The sequence below is a fragment of the Pagrus pagrus genome, assembly GCF_965226575.1.
Source record: "Pagrus pagrus genome assembly, chromosome: 18".
Lineage (NCBI taxonomy): Eukaryota > Metazoa > Chordata > Actinopteri > Spariformes > Sparidae > Pagrus > Pagrus pagrus.
Genome location: NC_140202.1, coordinates 25,300,049 through 25,318,942, shown reverse-complemented (window position 1 = coordinate 25,318,942; position 18,894 = coordinate 25,300,049). Strand labels below are relative to the sequence as shown.

The following is an 18,894-nucleotide window of genomic DNA, read 5'->3' as shown; positions in this document are numbered from 1 at the left end:
GCAACTTGGGTTGGAGACTGCAGTTGTTGTTGCTGCACGTTTCTTACTCTCCCCCTGAAGACTGATCCCGTGATAACAGATATTTCCTTTTCAGTTCCGCAGCTCTGAATCTTAATTGGGAGACCACAGGTTTTAGACCATATTAATTGACTTTAGTCTGGCTCCCAGCAGCACAGTGCTGTTTATATTGAACCCAATGCCCCTATGGACACCGGACACACTAACTGTGGCACAGGAACATTTATCTGTATGACTTTCGTCTATATGTTTGCAAAAGAGGTGCTGCAAGGAGCTAGCATTGCAACCAGGGCTAGGTGGTGAGCTCGCTGGGGAATATACTTGCAAGAGTACGACGCTGTAACTTTTCCAACTGTCAGTCAGCGAGCTAGTAAGCTAAGGGGGCACTGAGCTTGCACAGTTTATTCAAGAGACATACTATTTGTGCTATTGACTGTCTGGAAACAACACCTCTCTTGTGGAGCAGTTTATACAGTGACAAAGAGGTTCAATAAATGTGGATAGTGCAGGACAGCTGAGCTAAAACTGCTTTCTCTCCTTTATCTTGAAGGTAAGATGCTGGATGTGTAAGAAGAAAACACTTTGTTAACATCTGACTCATAACTACTTCTGTTTGTCTGTCAGCCAGTGACCAAAAATAAAGCATTGCAGCTTTAATAAAAGAAAGTACCAGCCACATTAAGATGAAGTCCTGTAGCTCTCACAGACTACTCCTCAAACTTGCACAAGTCAACTGAAGAATGCTACTGATAACACAGAAGTGGCTGGTGAAGCTGGTCAAATATCAAAAAAGTTGGATGTGTCAGTGAACTCAGGCGGCTGTTTGCTAGCAAGTTAAACATGAGAACTGATAAGCGTATATAGTTTCTCAAAGCTTGTTTCTCCATTTATGTTGGGGTCTACTTTCTGCCTCTTGAAGAAAATTATTTGAGCTTTGAATTTTGGACATCAGAGCTTCAGAGCAGCACTTAAACACACCAGGACTTTCCAAATCAATCAGTGTCTGCTGTCATGGATTTACCCATTCCCTCGTTTGAGTGTCAAGTCGCTGTGAATTCAATTTTATGCCGCACAAACAGGAACACAACACCATGTCTAACCCGTATCTAATAATACTATATAAGGTATGCTTTGAAAAAGGTTCAGCATTAATGTAATGTGCACATGATTTGCATCAGCTGAGCCAAAACAGCTTACAACACTTTTGTGATCCTTTAACAGAAGCCACCATTTCTGCAAATTATCAGTTCAGTGAGTCGAATGATGCCAACTCAGGAAATTAAGTGTAAAATGTTCTTGGCAGCGGGCAGCTTGTTAGACAACATTTCTAATTTATACCTGCACACGTAGTCTGCTTTACAAATCCGCAGCTGAGCCAGGCAGTTGGGCTTGTCCTTGTCCTCGTAGGAGCAGGACGGCACGATGGTTTGCCGGCGGCGCTCTGCACATGCCGTGTCGGTGCAGGGACAGAACAGCAGCTCGTGGGTATAGTCAGGGGGAACGCGGTCGAAGAACTTCCTCAGCGCCTTGTTGCACTTCGGTCGGTTACATGGCCCCGAGCGGGCTGACGGCTGGATGCAGGCCGAGACGTACTCCGTACGAAGCTTCTGACACGTCTCATCTATGTTACATGCCTTGGCAGCGTCCAGGCAGCGGTTCACCGTTGTTACTTCAGACTCTGAAAGGAAAATAAGACACAAATGTGAGCAGAAAGCGTTTCATCCTTCTGTGTGGTTTGAGAAAATCAAATCCCAGCCAATGTTTACCAATGATTTCAAGGCCTAATTGGAGCCGGTATTGACTTGCCACTCTCACCTCTAGACTCTGATGCAGTGCTGCATTTACAGATGAAAAAAAAAGAGGGTGCGTATGTGTGTGTTTTACAAACTAAACCAAAATGATGATTATATGTAATAGGCCCCCTTGTAATGAATAGAACATGAATGCTGTTTAAATGTTGCATGAGCCTGGGCAGTGGATGTGTTTCAGCTGAGGTCTGATGGCTGAATATTTCATTCTGCTGGGTTAATGCAGAGTGGCAGTGCTGAAAAAGCAGCTCCTCCATCTCTCCAACTGCAAAACAAGGCCTGTAATTACTGTTCCTTCCCCTTCATCCATCTATCCATCTTTCCAACATCTGGGTCCATCCCTCACTCACCTGACTCCCTCCTTCCCTCGCCATCCTCCTTCCCTCGGTGCGTGCCTGCTACTCTCAGCTCTGCCATCACCCTCCGCTCCATCTGTCTCCTCCCTTCACTTCCCCTCTCCTCCATCCATTCTTCCTCAACTTTGTCCATCTCTGCCTCCCTCAGTGCCCATGCTCCTTCTGACTTCCTCAGTAATGAGCCACCTCTGTGGAGGCAGTGGAGAGCCCCTTTCATTACCATTTTCTTTTGGCCGCGTTATTTCCCAATCCATCATCATGTGTGTTTTTTCCCCAAGCGACCTACCAGTCAATACGGCCATGATGACGCTCAGCTCCTCTGGCAGATAGAGCTGCTCATTAGTTTGTAAACTGCCTGTAGTTGTGTCTCTTGGTGAGTTCGCCTCTCACCAAGCTGTCATATAAAATATGAATGGCCTTGGAGAGCAAGCTAACAACCCATCACAAAGCATAGGTTATTCCCAACTTAACTGCTAAGCAGACGAGGGGGGAGGCGGAGGGAGGATGGGAGGACCTGATGGAACTGCAGGGTGGGATGACAAATTGCATCTAGTGGCCACATGCGTGGGAAATTGAGTACGCACATTGGTTTTTATGTTGTTGTGGTGTTTTTCTGAGCCATTATTTATTCAGAGGATACTTGCTGAGAATGCACGCTCTTATCCAGGAAACATCCTGCTTCACATTCATGCCCTACACACATTTACACCTCAGAGCTGCCCGGTGCGACCGCAGTCCTGAGCCGTTCCCTCGCTGGAGCCAGTGGAGGCTGAAAGCACTCATGCTGTAGCTTGTTTTCCAGTCGCAGGCCAGGCTCTGTAATATTCATCATCATACATCTAAATTTTAAATCTGCAGTCTGTCAGTGTTTGGGCATTCTGTTGGTTGGCTTCATAAACCAGCACAGTTGATTTGAAAAATCAGTCTGAGATTGAAATATTGACTTTATGGCTTTCAAGGAAATTTCAGTATTTGTCAGTCTTGTTTTAGAGGATGGTGGTTTTGTGTTGTGATGAGTGAGGTGAGGTGGCGGCCAAGTGAGAGATCACCGTTTGAGCTTTTGCAACATTTGGAAGCGCAAAACCACCAGGTATTTTTTAATGAGACGTCAGGACAATTTCTAGCTGCGTTAGTGGCAAAAAAACTGACATTTTGAATGAGATAATTGCGGCTGAAAACAGGGAATTTTTAACAAGATGATGGGAAAATTGGGTAAACAGAACAAGGTAAGCCAAAACATGAACTTTTCCTTAATCTAACCATGTGGTTTCTGTGCACAGCTTTGTCGCAACATTACACTGAAAATCGAACATATGGAAATGTCAATGAATCATATCTTTTATATCAACATATCTGTCAAAATGCGATCCAAAAGTCCTTCCTGCAGTCATCTCAGTCAGTCTCACCATGGTCAGACTATATGTGCTGTGCTGTGTAGGTTCGGTAGCCTCAACCTCAAGTGTGAGTGCGAACATGGTCCGTTGATGTTGTGACGTTCAGCCCTGAGGTAAATAAAGACCCATGTTGAATTAGCATCTCTGACTTGCTGACTTCTTCCTATGAGAAAACCCTATAGCTCCCCTTAAAATGTTCCAAACAACTCCATATACTACCTACAACGTTCGCTATCACCTCCATGTCTCTACTGGAAGTCATGTATTTGTTAATTCATTGGCGAATTTTGGGACAGGATGAACACACAGGTCAGTAGTAAAGAAGAGGGTTATGCTACAAAAATATGAGAAACTGCACATTTAGATCCTTTTTAAAATAATTTGTTTCTGCCATGACACTGGATTGTTAGTGAAATATATAATACTGTAGCCGAGTAGCCTTCACGAAGACACCTGGGCTCACCGAGCCTTAGCAACCCACATGAAGGCCGGTTGGATCGACGACCCACGCCTGTCCTTAGCGACTCTGTAAGGTCACACCCACACAGAGTTTAAAAGCCTGCCAACTCCCCTCCAGTTAGTTAGAACTGAGGAAGCCTCTTGGATGAGAGGTGAAACGTCTTCAAGGATCTGAAACAAGTCCAGCTGCCTACGATACAGCACTTAGCTTCATGACGGAGCAAGCTACAAACCCTTTAAAGCTGCTTTTCAAGCCCACACAGGGTGAATATTTGATACTCAAAAGACAGATTTTCCATGACAAGATCTTAAAGGTGACTACAGTCATACTGGACGATAAAGGAATGGAAAGTCTGGACAGTAACAGGGTTAGAAGTGCTACATTACCTGATCTGGATGTAAACATCCTCACATTAGAGCCCTGAAATTTACCTTCATAGTGACTCTATACTTTTAGATTCAAAGTGCTGGTTTCCTTGTTGCTTTAAAAATCTTTTGACCAACCTGTTGCATTAGAAAACAAAACTGTCTTACAACCAAGAAAATCCCAGGGGAAGAAAAACAATATCCGCCACGTCTTTAGGTCAACAACGCATTTAAAAGAGGTCCTTCTTGGTGCAAAACATCAAATGTGTTCAAACAGAAGCCTTTTCTTGATCCCACTGGCTTCACTTTAGTTAACTGATTAATTGGTGAAGGTTGAAGTTCTCTGCTGTTTGAATACTCCTCAAAAAATATGATGAGCCGTGGCTCCGGCTGGCGTCTTTGAAAAGGGTCATTACTCTGTTTGAGGGAGAGATGCTATAAGGGCGGAAAAACATCCATTAATCACGTCTTCGTTGTTTTGGCAGTCGACTTGTTCGAGATGCATGGCATGGATGTCAACTTTGACCTCCCGCTGAGTCGCTGCAGTGAAAATTTACGAGGAGGCTGTACAGTGCGGGTCTGCTGCCGCTGTAATTCAAAGCAGCCCAAAACGAGCGGTGTCGTTTTTGATAAGCAGCTCATGTACGAGGTCACAAAAACATACGATGAAGCATAATAAAAAGGGAAACGCACTTAATCTGCATTGTTTAACTTTTTTCTTACGCGTTTTGTATGCATTTCCCTCTCATATACCACACAGTCTCCCACAAACAGGAGAGGACAGTTTATCCCATTTTCCCTAATCTGTGATCTCACTCAATTATGCAGAACAAGCCCATCGAAAGCTGGAATTTTTTCTGAAGACCTTACATGTGACTGCTGCAAGCTGCTGCTGAAATATTAAATAGGCTGAACATCTTAGAAGTACAAGCATGTTTCAAGCTGTCAGTATGTGTGAAGGGAAGCGTGTTAAACCAACTTCATCATATGTTTCAACTGTGATGCTCATCACAGCTGAAACTGCGTCAGACTCTCTATCAGGGCCGTTGACTGTAAAGATGGACAACGTGTCTCTACCCTGCCATCTTGCACTGGTGACGTATCTCAGATCTCAATAAGTGCAGTATTGTTCAGGCGGTGGAGCCATAGTATCGAGGTCCCGTGCATACACCCAGCCACACTCAATCACAAGACTATTTTATTATATAAATGTTTTTATTATTAAGAAAAAGCAGGACATTTGGGGTTTTCACCAGAGGGACATAATTAGGAAACTTAACTTTTTAAGACTTTTGCCAGGAGACTACAGATGATGACAAGCCTTTTGGCTAGTTCTTGCATTTTTACTCATGTATTACCATGTGTTTTACTAATTTGCACTGCTCCTTCTTAAATAAACCAAACTAAACTAAACTAAACTAAGAAGCTATGAAAGTGCTGAGAGCTGAACACACACAGACACTTTAAAAAAAAACGCCCTTTTCTCTCTGAACTCCTGCACAGATGCGTGTCTTGCAATCACAGTATATATGCTTGTTCGTGGGGGGAGAAGGGAGCCCAGCAGGGGGCTTTGGCTCTCTTCAAGGCAGGGCAGGCGTGTTTTGGCCTCACTCCAGAGAGGTGCCATCTGACCAGGCTCTGCTCAATTCTACGCATTTAAACTGGTAATGGAAAAGCAAATCACAAAGGCCAAAGCCCCACTGGGGAGGGGGGGGCGAGGTTTGTGACCTAAATTGCAGCGAGATGTTCTGGCTTCACTTTCAGGGAGCTATTATGTCCGTCCTAACTTACAGCCGATGTTGTACTTTGTACTACTCTGTACTTTGTGCCTCTCAAGACGTTAATGCTTGATAACTGACCACAAGAGGGCGCTGTTTATTACGTGTGCCAAAATATTGAACATGTTATCATGGGGTACCTGTGTCTCAGGTGTTATGTATGTAGGATGTAAAGTGGTATAGTCAATTTGAGATCTTAACAATGTTATGAACTCTGATAATTAAAAATACATACATAGATATTTAAATATTAATAACCCAGGAGCTTCATCTGTTGTCTGATTATCTGAGAGCTGGTGTGTCTTGACCTGTCAGACTTCATTTTATACATGACAGTGATCAGAGCACAATATTGGAAAAAGTCTGATTTAAGATCATTCTTTAACTGTGCAGTGCAGTATGCAAATCTAATGCACACTTGAGATTCATGCCTTTGAGACCAGATTGCCTTCAAGTTCAATGGACTCTTCTGTAAAGCTGTGTAAAGCTGTGCTGAGTACATCGGCCATGCCTCCCTGATCTCTTTGCTGGTAAGTAGAATTGTGTAACTGTTGCACAACCTGCACATAACCTGAATCCATCGTTATATTATGCAAACTGTCTCCTGAACTGGCCTCATTACACTGTTAAATCATTTGCCTTTTCTTATCCCTTCGGTATGAAAAAAAAGGCACGGGCTGTTTGCTGATGTCGCCTCGCATTACTGCAGGTTTCAAATCATAAAATTTGTATTTGACACTGATCCGCTCATTGCCATTAGGAGCCGCCGTCATACAAAACTATCTAGTGCAACTTTAATATCATGAGGATACGTGTGATCCCGTCGTATCCATAATAAACATCACTGCTTATTAAGTTTGGAAAAAATAAACATTGCTTGAGACAGTGAGCTTCCACTCAAATTCTCCTGAGCAGCTTGGTATTATACATCCAAATAACATCAACTACAACAGCCAGATCTAAATCCTGTTTCTAAACCCACAAACAAATGCCACTGATTACCCAGCAGCAGTGAAGGAATGTAACTAAGTACATTTAATTAAGTATCGTACTCAGATTTGAGGTGCTCGTATTTTAATTTGGTATTAACATCGTCTGATACTTCATAATTCCACTCCATAACATACGTGTATCTATTTGTGGCATCTATGTAAAATTAATAACTGTAATATGATTACTCAAGTACTATTTTTATAGCCGACTTTCACTTTTACGAAAGTTTATCTTTACTTTTACTGACACACTACTTTTGGTACTTTTTACAACACTGCCCAGTGGTATTTAAATATAGAAGAAGGCACGATTACTATTCTTAACCTTGTCATGTACCTGCTACTGCATAGATGTCCTCGTACAATATTGATATAGTGAAGCTAATTTATTTAAAGAAGCTAAATGGACTTTCATTCTTTGTTGCTTCTGGCGGCCCCTGTGGACAAAAGCGGTATGAGCACCACAGCCAACCTGTGGTAAAGATCCTGAATGAGAGAAAGATGCAACATATCTTTGATACTGTTTTTTGTTTTGTTTAAACACAGCTGTTTGCCAGATGCATGGTGATGAGGTAATGTATTTTCTTTGTGCCAATGTAAGATTCGTTAGTGTAACATGACGATGGTAGCGTTCATACGCCTACATTACACAGGATCCTACAGGTGTAGGATCTGTTATATCATCATAATATATATTTTTCGACAAGATACAGCTCGAGCATAACATGTAAAATTATAATCCAGTTGTTCTGATGCTGTTTGGCGATACAGAAGTGTCGCTGCCGTACCGCCAGACTACAGAGCAGCTTCTTTCCTCAGCCTGTGAGACTCCTTAATTCATCCTCAGCACCAACCCAGATTATCTGGAAACAGCCAATCTTCTTATTTGCTCATGTAGGTCATATAGAGGTATTAGTATTAGATTGAGTTCCTTGTTGAACATTTAAACAAACTAATATAACTTTAGTTTTTCGTGTAGTTTCTGTTATTCTCTCTCAAACACAGCCTGAGCTGCTTTATGTATATTAACACACTGTATGTAAATGTTTCAATTAAGCCGTGTCCTCCCTATTTAAGCTGTCATTATCCACTTGTTTAGACTTATTTTGTGTGTGTGCAGGACATTTATCATTATACTGTAAGGCACGCATGAACGCCTTCCATACTAATCACTTCATTTAAGTCATTATTTAAGTTTCACAGTCTCTCCATCTCGGCTTCACTCATCCACAGTATAATTGCCGTCGGAGAAAACAAAACACTTGACTTCATGTCCTCTCCAGTGAAAAAACTGTAACTCCTCATTTGTGTGCAGCTCGTCTCTTTTCCAAACCTCCGACGAGAAAAAAAATATGCGGTGTCTGAGTAAACAAACCGTCTCTGCCTGTCTTCCATTTTCTTTTTCCTCACTTCCTTTGTCTCTTCCTCCCCTCTCACCTCTTACAATGACTTTTTACTTTCTGTTCTCTGCCTCTCCCCTCATTCAGTTTTGCCTCTTCCCGCTGTATTAAAGTAAATAGGTAATTAATCTGTGCCTCAGGGGCTAACAGCAGCACATACTGGCCCTGCGGCTTGCCCACAGGCTCGGAGGCAAAACAGAAGCAAAGTGTGGGATGTTGCTCATCAAACACTCTTCAAAACCTGACTGCATATCCGCCCGTCTACTCTGTCAAAATTATGCAGAATAACATCTCGATTTTCTCTCTCTTTGACATATAACTTGGTTGGGACTCCAAATATAATTTTTGGGGAGAAAAATAAGATGCTTCAGATAATGTAGAAGCAGAGAAAACAAGGTGGCAGCTCGCCAGTCACCTGCAGCGATGGAGGCCAGACGAACGTAGTCGGAGCCTCTCTCCTCTGGTTCATACGGGTAGCTCTCCACCAGGCTGAGTCCTGCCAACACAGAAACACAGAGGGGAGAGTGGTCAGTTTCTGTTTCTTCTCACTATACATCATTAAAGGTTGCATACAAAGTCTCTGTGCATTGTGTATCTACCCTATATCAATTAGCAGGGTAAAGACCAACCAGCGCTGTGGGAATAAGCTTATGCAGATCAGTGCAGTGCTGGAATATAACCAGTACATTTACTCATGTACTTAACCACAAATTTGACATACTTGTATTTTACTAGAGTCTTTTATTATAATGCCACTTTCAGTTACTCTACAAATTAATGTTTTAGCATTAAAACATGTGGATATGTCATAAAATATGGTGTTGTTGAACAATTTCTTGCCTTCTTTTCCTTTAAATCATTTAAATATTTTTAAGGTTTTGACTTTTGGTTGGACAACAGAAACACTGTGAAGGTGTTTCTTCGGGCTCTGGTTCATTCTGACAGTATTTATTACTACTTTCTGAATTTTTACAGACAAAACAAAACGTTTAATGGATCAGTGATCCGCCTTAAACAACTTCAACAGTAAAATCCTGCTTTTAGACTAATGCACGAGTCAAAATAATCTAAAGATATCATATATCAGTACTTTTCAGTATGTTGTCCTGATTATACTGAGTTGTTACTTAAAAAGGTCAACTTGACTGAATAAAAGGCTGTAATAATACTTCCAATAAACACACGTTTGTTTACAAATGTACACCATGTGAGCACAATAAAAACTAAAAAGGACATATGACTGAATTTTGAGAAATGGCCTCTCTACAAACACAACAACACGATATCACCAACTAATGCAGCGCCTTTGTTCCTTTATTTATACTTTACTGGTGCTAATTCCCAAACAAATCAATCTAGTTAAACCAGTTGCCATGCAGTGCCATTGACTTCTGAGACACTTTGGGGGGTTTAGTGCTCGGAGCAGTTACCCGACTGATAATCCAGCCTCAACTTAATTGAAAAGAAGTTAAACTCTGAAGTAAATTAACAAACACAGCAACGAAAAGTCTGGCAATCAGCACTTAAAGATGTAGGTTGTCAAAGCAGCACAAGATGACTGAAGGAGCGAAGAAGAGGCCACATCATCTTCGTCTAAACTGCGTGGATGACTTAAGAAATGCTGCAAATGAAGAAATGTTTTGATATCAGGTAGTTGACGAATTCTGCAACAACATACATCTTAAAGCGGTTTTTGCTTCAGTACTTTCACACATTTTCAAGGACGCATTTATATTAGTTAATCTACCGCTTGTATGATTATTACACCTCATTAATGTTTGTTTTACACTCATTCTTCACTGGAAATAATGGTGCTTGATGTATGAAACAGATCTGAGCTTTTACTGTTTATTTTACATTAATTAATCATCTCTTTTTTATGTCTTTGGCACTTGACTTGCAGGATATTCACGATGTTGTCATCCTTGTTCTACTGTTGCAGTCGTTTTTAAAAAAAAAATCAAAGTAAAAATGCCTAAATTTGAATGTGAATGTACCACAAATAATGTAGTTCAATGTATGACAACGTTCGTGCATCTGAAATAAGCACAAACACAATGGGTGTGGGTGGAACAAAGGGAATCACAGCCTCAGTTTTTACTATTTTCGACACAATAATCACTCTTTTCATTTCACCCTGGAATTCACCGTTGAGCTGTCTGGAGGCGGAAGCCCTAATTCGTGTGTAATGGGCGGCACACTCGATAATCCCAACAATGTACTGTACCTGCTCCCGCCCACCTCTCGGGAACAGAACCATCAGATTCTGTGTGCTAGCGCCGGTCTTACCGTGCAGCACGGACTGATGCAGGCTCCAGTAAATGCTCAGGCAGTTCTTCTCCTTCTTCATGCCTCGTTTACATTGGCAGCCGTGCAGAGGGGTGGACAGCAGCGCCGTCATGGCGTTCTCACACTGGTTTCGCGCCCCGGGCCCCAGCTTCACGCTGCCGTCCCCCGCCACACACTGCCTGAGGGTGCGCAGTCGCGGGCTGCAGGTGTCGTCGCTGGAGCAGGTGTCTCCGGCACGCAGGCAGTCCCTCCCGCCCATAGAGAGAGCCATACGCGGGACTCCTGCAAGACAAGGCAGACGAGACAGCTTAGTGTCACGTCGAGGTCCCCTACGAAGAGCTCGGAGCAGGAGACCGAGCGATGGATCGGTTTCTGTGAAGCTGTCAGACTTGTTGAGCATTAATCCAATACACCAAAGCCCAAATTCAACAAACACAATAATCTCTCAGGCTGCAAGTTAAATAACACAAAGAAAACTTATGAAAAGAAACAAAATGTGACTTATCTTTGTTAATCCATTCAACCATGATCGGTCATATTTGATACAGACAAATGAAAGCTTGTAGGAACAGCAAGTGTCCTCAAACTTTTTACACTGTGTTCCACCCAGTATCAAATATTAGACTCTCTAAGTACCAGCATTATGACAAACAGTAAAACACAGTAGTGTAGACCTACTTTCTATTTAGAGTTTAGCTTGCAATAAACAGGAAAGACAAAACGTCTGGTAAATTACATTTTTAGTATTGTAATTCAAAATTCTGCATTCTTTTGATAGTAATAACTTTATGTTTTTAAATTACCTCATTTCATTTTCGAATTTTCGGTGCCCCCAGGTGATACTTGTGCAGTTTGAGATTAGTGGCGCTAAGCTAAGATGCTATGCATGTCTTCACTACGCTCTGTTTTATGGTTGGAGGTTCAGGGATTTAAAAAAAATCATGCTGACCAGCCCAAGGGGACACTAAATCATTCAAAAGACCTAGAATTTCTTTTTGGTAAGTAAAGTGGGAAGCAACAGTTCTTTAGTTGAAATACTATTGATAGCATGTCAGACCAATGTGTCTAAATGTGGAGGGAATCTTAACAGATAAACTGACACAAATCTTGAGACGTGAAGATATTCAGCGGGCAGAAAATTGGGGAAATAGTTTCAAAGCCACAAAAGACGTTATATAAGACTCATGATGACAACAAATCTCTTGCCAATAAATCTATAGGAGGGACTTCAACCCCAAAGAGCCATCGAGCTTCCAGCTGTGAGACTTCTGAGTGACAAATTCATAGTGGATGGTCAGAACCAGTGCAGTAGATGATATCATGGCTGCTTTTTCTCCGTGGCGGGTCAAGCTCCAGAAAAATCTGAATCTGGTACTTCCCATAATGAAGCTCATCTGCATCCTATGTAGGACCTTGCCCCGTAAAAGCCCACGAGATAACGCTGACGTCATTATGACCTCACCACCCTTCCAGCACCAACTAATCTCTAATGCGAGAAAGCCATCTTTGATGTGTAAAACTGATGGATTGCTCCTTTAAGCAGATCAAAACAAACTGCCGACTGATGATAAGATTCTGATGATCCACTGAATCATTGCTAAAATAGTGTAAATTGAATTGAATTTAATAATCTGATTACATTTCTACAGCCCTTGTCAGGAGCGATCGACTTGGTCAACGATGCATCTCGCTACCGAATCCCAGCATTTCTAAAATTATATTCATAAACCCGAAGGGAGCGCTGTATTATTCATGAATTCATACAGTTGTCACGTAGAATACATCTGACACCGCTGACTGGATTTTGATGAAACGAGGGGGTTAGATGCATCTCACCAATACATCCTGACATGTTCAAAATTAAACCGAAGTGTTTCAGCTCCAGTCAAAACAAAGTGTCATATTTGTTAAAGATTGGCCCAGAGAGGGGCTGCTCGGTTTATGGCGGGGACGACGTGTTTACTGTTGTCTCGTTCCGTGTGGCACTAATAACATGCAAGCTTTATTCCCCTGAGCAGTAAACGCTTGTTTATTCTAAGCTGTCTGAGACTCACTCATAAAAATATATGTTTTCTTTTAATTCGTCCATGTGTCCAGTATTGCATCCATACTACAAATTACAAGAATAAGAGTCTACAGCCAAGCTAGTGGCTCTGTGAGGCTGTATCTAAGTACAGTGCTAGTATGAGCTAAATGCTAACATGTTAGGGGCAGCTGTAACTCAGGAGGTAGAGCGTCGTCGAGTAATTTGAAGTTCGAATGCCCGGCTTCCCCAGCTGCATGTGGAAGTGTCCTTCAGCAAGATACTGAAACCCAAATTGCTCCTGATGAGCAGTTGGCACCTTGCATATATGTAAGAGTATGCCATCAGCGTGTGAATGGATGCATGTGACAAGTGTAAAATAATATTTCCCATGTTCCCCATCTTATTTTGTTCTGTTAGCATACTAACATTCGCTCATTAGCACAAAACACAAAGTATAACTGAAGCTGATGGAAATGTCTTTGGTTTTATAAGTATCTGGACACGCGCTGCAAGAAACTGCTTGGAAAAGGAAATTTAGAAGTTTAGTCTATCACATCACTCATTGTGCAGCCAAACTTTGTTCAAAAGTTTTCACAAACTAAAGAATATATGCCATGTTGAATTTCTGTGAAATGTGTAAGAGTATGCAAATCACAGAGACATGTAGAATATTTCAATTTGAGGGAATGGTGCGGTCATAAAAAATGGACCCTTGGGTTTGAATATCTCACCCAGTGTAAATATCAAATAGCTTTGATAAAGAGCTGGAACAGATTATATATGAAGTTCTGTCAGACAGGGGAGGACGCTTGACAGAAAAAAGGGGGGCGAGGCTGTATGTGAAGGGGTTAATTACATGTCCAATATAAGTGTGCAGATGTATTATGGCCATCACCATTCACTGCTCTCTCTGTATATTTGGAGAGCATTTAAACAATCTGAAAAATGAAGGTGATTAGTTTCGAACAAGTGAGAAGAATTGGTTTTCCACCGCCTGACAGATTCCAAGAAATCATGTCCGAAAGCATTTCTGTGTCACTGCACACTGAGGCTCTGTGCAGCGAGCCGGTTCGATAATTAAGTCTTAATCAAATTTGATTCGATCACAGCTCAATCAAGTGATAAGGAGCGAAGGCAGTATCCCAATAAAAAGGCAGAAGCTCGCTAATTTTCCTCCCGGCGGACTGACGAGGCTGTCAGAACTCTACGTTTGCGTTTGGCTCAAACTGCAGCTAACTCTCTCTGGGTTACGTGACTCTGGAGATGATCAGATAAAACGGGAAAGACATATCTGAATGACGTCTATATCCAGAGCTGAAGTTTGCTGCGGTTGTGGAGAAGATAAAGGGTTAACTGCCATGTGCCCGGCAGGTGACTTCTCAGCCCCTTCAGAGGACTCGGCTAATTTAGCGGCGAGCTGTCAATAAAAAGTCTAGACACACAGTGAGGCGAGACGCTTGTTGCTGTGGGTTTGGGATGTTTGTGGAGCCTACTGAGAAAATTCATCTGCCACTCAAGTGAAGAGCTCATCATCGCCGGGGTCCTGACAGGCGGCACTTAGTGTGCCAAAGAAAATATCTCCCTCAACAAATCATTTATTCCACTATAGAGCCTTAAAATCTGCTGCAACTTATGTAACGTGGAGCACGAAACTGCAGGGTGAGACAATGTCATTCGTTTTCGATGCAAATCAGCTCCACTCACGAGTTTTCTTGGATCACGAGTACCTTGAAAAAAAAACAAAAAAAACGTAGAAGAATCAGCCTTATGTCAAGATGCTTCACTCGCTCGGAGAAAACTCTTGAAATGCACATTTGCATTGGAAATGTGGGATGTTATCTCATCCCTGTGGTGGTTTTCTGCACTCGATTTAAGAGAAAAAAAATATTTAAACACACTTAAAAATGATTTTCTTTCGCTCCTCTCGTCCAAGTAACTGTAGGTGGGAGCAGATGTGTGAGTGGCGTGTGTGGGTGTTCTGATATGCCAAGGTGGAGCACGGAAGAAACCTTGAAGCCAGGTTTGGTTTCTTCCTATAAGCTTCGAGGCAAAAGAAAAAAAAAAGCAAACACAGCAACAAATCTTATTAAATTGAGACTAATCCAGCGTGGAGAGGGGGGTTTGATATTTGTCGGAGAAATTAAGCAGCACTCCAGATTGCGACAGATAGCTGTTTGCCTGGAAACACAGCCGCGGCGCACCGGCAGTTCAAAGAGAGACAGTCAAAACCAATTAGGAGAAATCAGTTGCCTTGTCATTCAAATTCGTTCCATCCTATATGCCTCCCTGTTTATCCCACTGAGGTAAATAATCTGTTTGAGCTTCTCCCTCTCTGCTCCTGCTTTGTTTCTCTTCCCTCTTTGTCTTTCTCTCTCCGATTTCCTCACCGCTCGCGTCATCCCTTCCACTTATCTCTCCCCGTCCTTTCAGTTTTTTGCGCACAAACACACCTGCCACGGTTCGAGGAGCACATTCGTGGGAAATTACAGAAATAGTTTCAAGGAAACAGAAACGGGACGCCCCGAAACAAAAAACAGAATTCACTTTTCATTCCTGTGATCTCTGGCTTCATCCTCGCGGCTAGACACGAAAAAATAAACAGCAAAAGAGGAATTTGCTGTTTTTTTGACAAACAATGCGTGGGACTGTCCAAATTAGCTTTAACTGAGAAACTGTTGACAGTGTTGTGGGACATGAATCAAAAGCACTGGTTAATCCTGCAGGCATACAAACATGTTGCTTTACAGCTGCGGCTACTAACATTTAAAAGACAACAGTGGGTGAGATTAACAGGAAAAACCTCACAGCAGACACAAAATAACCACCTTTCTTATCCTCCTCTCGACTCTGCTCAGAGTAAACAAATGCGGGGATGGTGAAAAAGGACTCGAGCCGCCTTCGTCTCATCGGGCGGCTCCTCACGTCTCTCTCCGCCTCCCACCTAAACCCCTCCGGGCTCCTCCACAGCCACCGGACATAAGTCACTGCCATCAGCCGAGAAGCCATCAGCCAAACTGGAGGAAGCTTCCTTTAAAAATCTCTGAGCGCCGCTCGGCACAAAGCGTTCGCGTCGCATCAAATAGAAGAAGCTCGATGAGATTTAATTCTCGATATGTCAACGATGCCGATAAAACTGGGACGAGAGCAGAGAGAGCGAGGACAGTGATAAAATGAGTTATGTGTTTGCATACAGTAGGCCTGACTCAGCGGTTTTTGTGAGTCGATAAAACAAACAATAGGAACAAGTTTACAGCTCGTTGAACTTTGAGTTGTGTTCCCCACAGAGACATTCAAAGTGTGGGATGTATTATAAATCCGTTGTTGGATTACAAATCCCTTGTGTTTTTAAATTCTATGAATTCTTGTAACTTTCTGTTTATTATTTGTAAAAAATCTTCTTACACAGACACACAGCAGACTGTCTGAGGACGGGGAATTCTTTCAAACTGAATTGCCGTCCAAGGCAACTTTATTTTTTATTTCCTTTTGTATTTGAGGTTTTTTGAGCTGCGTTTCCTTCTTCTTCTTGAAGAGCTTGGGCTGAATTGGCAACTTGTGCTTTGAACAACTACACTCAGTGGCCACTTTGTTCGGTAAGACTGGAAAATCTGACGCAATAAAGTCCAACAGCTCAAACACGAGTTCTACCTGCCCAGTTTTGATCGACACTGTCAGAGATTAATATCACTACATTTGTATCATCGAGGCTGCAGTCTGCTGCTCGTCTTCAGACTCCGGATGTCTGGTATCATTTGACTCTTCTTCTGCACAAAATGCAAGGAAACTCCTTCTGATAGAGAATTAAAAAAAACTATTACAGCGAGAAGAAACTCTGTTGCTGGAAATGAGACAGGAGTGTTCAGAAAATCCCTCCTCTACCATTCAGCTCTCTCTCAATGCCGAACATTTATTTCTGATGTAACAGCTGATCTCTTAAACTGTACACTTGATAGAGCATATTCAAATATTAAAATGAAGATTAGCACTTAGGTCAGATATCAAAGGAGAGGAGACTAGACTAGAGCAGAGTAGTTTCTGGTCAAGTCAAAGTGGAATTATTTCTATTGATTGAATATAATGAAGCGTTTTAAAGTGTGATTGCGATCGACAGCAGTGAAAAGCTAACGTCAGGCTTTAAACGAACTACATCCCGGTTGCAACACCACGCCTGAGCTTCCTGCCACACTACACTATACACACTTTACTATATATTCATCAGTCCATAAGTTGTACAGTTAGAAGGCCAACTAGCGATGACGTTTAATGTTCCTGATGATTTCAGTAGTCTAATTTAGCCACTTTAGTCTTTGAAGATACGTAAATGCTTTAAAATTCACAGGTGAGGGTGAGAATGATTTACTTATTACGTATTTTATTGTGGACCAAAATGTGACAATCTCTTGACCACAGCCCTAATTTCAGGTATCTAAACCAAAGCCCACTGATTCAAGTGCAAAGATGCTTATTTCCAGGTTTTAGGACTCCTGCAGCAGTCTGTTGCTATAAAAACATGTTAAATACATCATATTGATTAGGAAAACAAATTAAATACATTTTTTAGACAATGTTTTGCAGATATTCCCCCTAAAAACATTTGGATATTAAAACAGTTTCTTCACTTTGTTCTTTTCAAGCAGATAGAGTCGTTAAATGATGAAAAAGTTAAGATGAAAAAACTATCAATAGATTGATGGATGCTGAACATAATCATCTACTCCAGGCCTTGTTGTGGGCGTGTAAAGTCGATTGAGACATTGTTTGTGATATTGAGCTATGAAAATAAACATTAAAAACATAACGTGGCGGTGGAACAACTTACTTTACAAACATTTTAAAGAGTGTATCCCCAAGACGGCTGAAGACAGTGTCTTAAAATCAATGTCTCAGCAGCAGCTCTTAAACTTTTAGTTCCAAGTCACAACGCCAAGTTCACAATATCGACTGAACTCACAAAGATCTGAGCTCATGAGTGATGAAGTAGCTGTTTGTAACCAGATCTCACATGAAGACCGTCGTTCTCTTCATCAGCTGCTGCATGCCTGAGTGACTTCGCTATAGACAGGATGATGAATCCTATTAGCGATAACAGGCTCTTGGATTGTTTGCTAAATCTTTGACAGCACTACCAAGGGACCGTGCTTTTTGTCACTGTATACTGTAGCTCCTTATTAGCTAACTGTGCCTCCCCGAACACTTTTTAACCGAGATGACTCACTGTGTGTCTGCTGGGAGTTTCTTTCTGCGACGTCGTCTCCGTTTTTCACAGCCACTAATAATGCCCTCTCTCCTCTCCCCCGTTAGCGGAGCCAGAACGCAACAAAACAAACAATAGTCCTCTCATAAATGCATGCACACAAACGCACCAAATCAATGTGGAAGAACAAACATGTTTGTGTAAATCCATTAATCCACACAGTGGCACAAGAGTGGGGAAAAAAAAAAAAACGCTATTTAGATACTTTTTCCATAAATTTAGTTTGCAGCAAGATTAATTTGGCCAATAATTGGTCCTCAGAATACGCTGTGATCGGGTCCTTTTTGCTCTGTATCATTGATTCAGTAAAACATGATGAAATTTAGAGGAGAACCAAGAGACCGCTCCGACGCAGAATACTAATTTCCTTCCCCGGATTGACGGAAAACCGAGCGACTAATCCATCCCGAAGAAAGTCAATATCGCTCCAAAGCCGTTCCAGAATAACCACACAACTAAAAATTTGGGCATTTTTCTTTTTGTCTCCTCAGAATTAAAAGTGTGTGTGGGCGTGCATGCGAGTCCTGAGAGCTTGATCAAAAAACTCTTCTTTTTTTTTTTTTATCATTTCAAAAAGCCACTTTGCTAGTGAGAAAATAATTTGGCTCTTTTGAAGTAGAGATCATGATTTTTTTTTTTTTTTTTTTGCAGACACATTTATGTGGTGCGAGATAATAATAAATTGATTTTGGACTGAGCTCCTCGGTGGTGTGAGTGATACGACCGGGGAGTGAAATGATTATTACACTGAATT

General features: G+C 41.8%; 1 protein-coding gene across 4 annotated transcripts in view; it reads right to left on the bottom strand.

The window, feature by feature from the left end:
• The window catches only part of gfra4a (GDNF family receptor alpha 4a), a 143,456-nt gene that overhangs the window by 24,445 nt on the left and 100,117 nt on the right, over nt 1-18,894 (bottom strand). For all 4 annotated transcript variants that reach the window (XM_084382188.1, XM_084382191.1, XM_084382189.1 and 1 more), the window contains exons 2-4: nt 10,861-11,142; nt 8,987-9,067; nt 1,357-1,696 (exon numbers count right to left, since the gene is read on the bottom strand). In XM_084382188.1, coding sequence (XP_084238314.1) covers nt 1,357-1,696; nt 8,987-9,067; nt 10,861-11,142 — 703 coding nt within the window. The remainder of the gene's footprint in view (nt 1-1,356; nt 1,697-8,986; nt 9,068-10,860; nt 11,143-18,894) is intronic.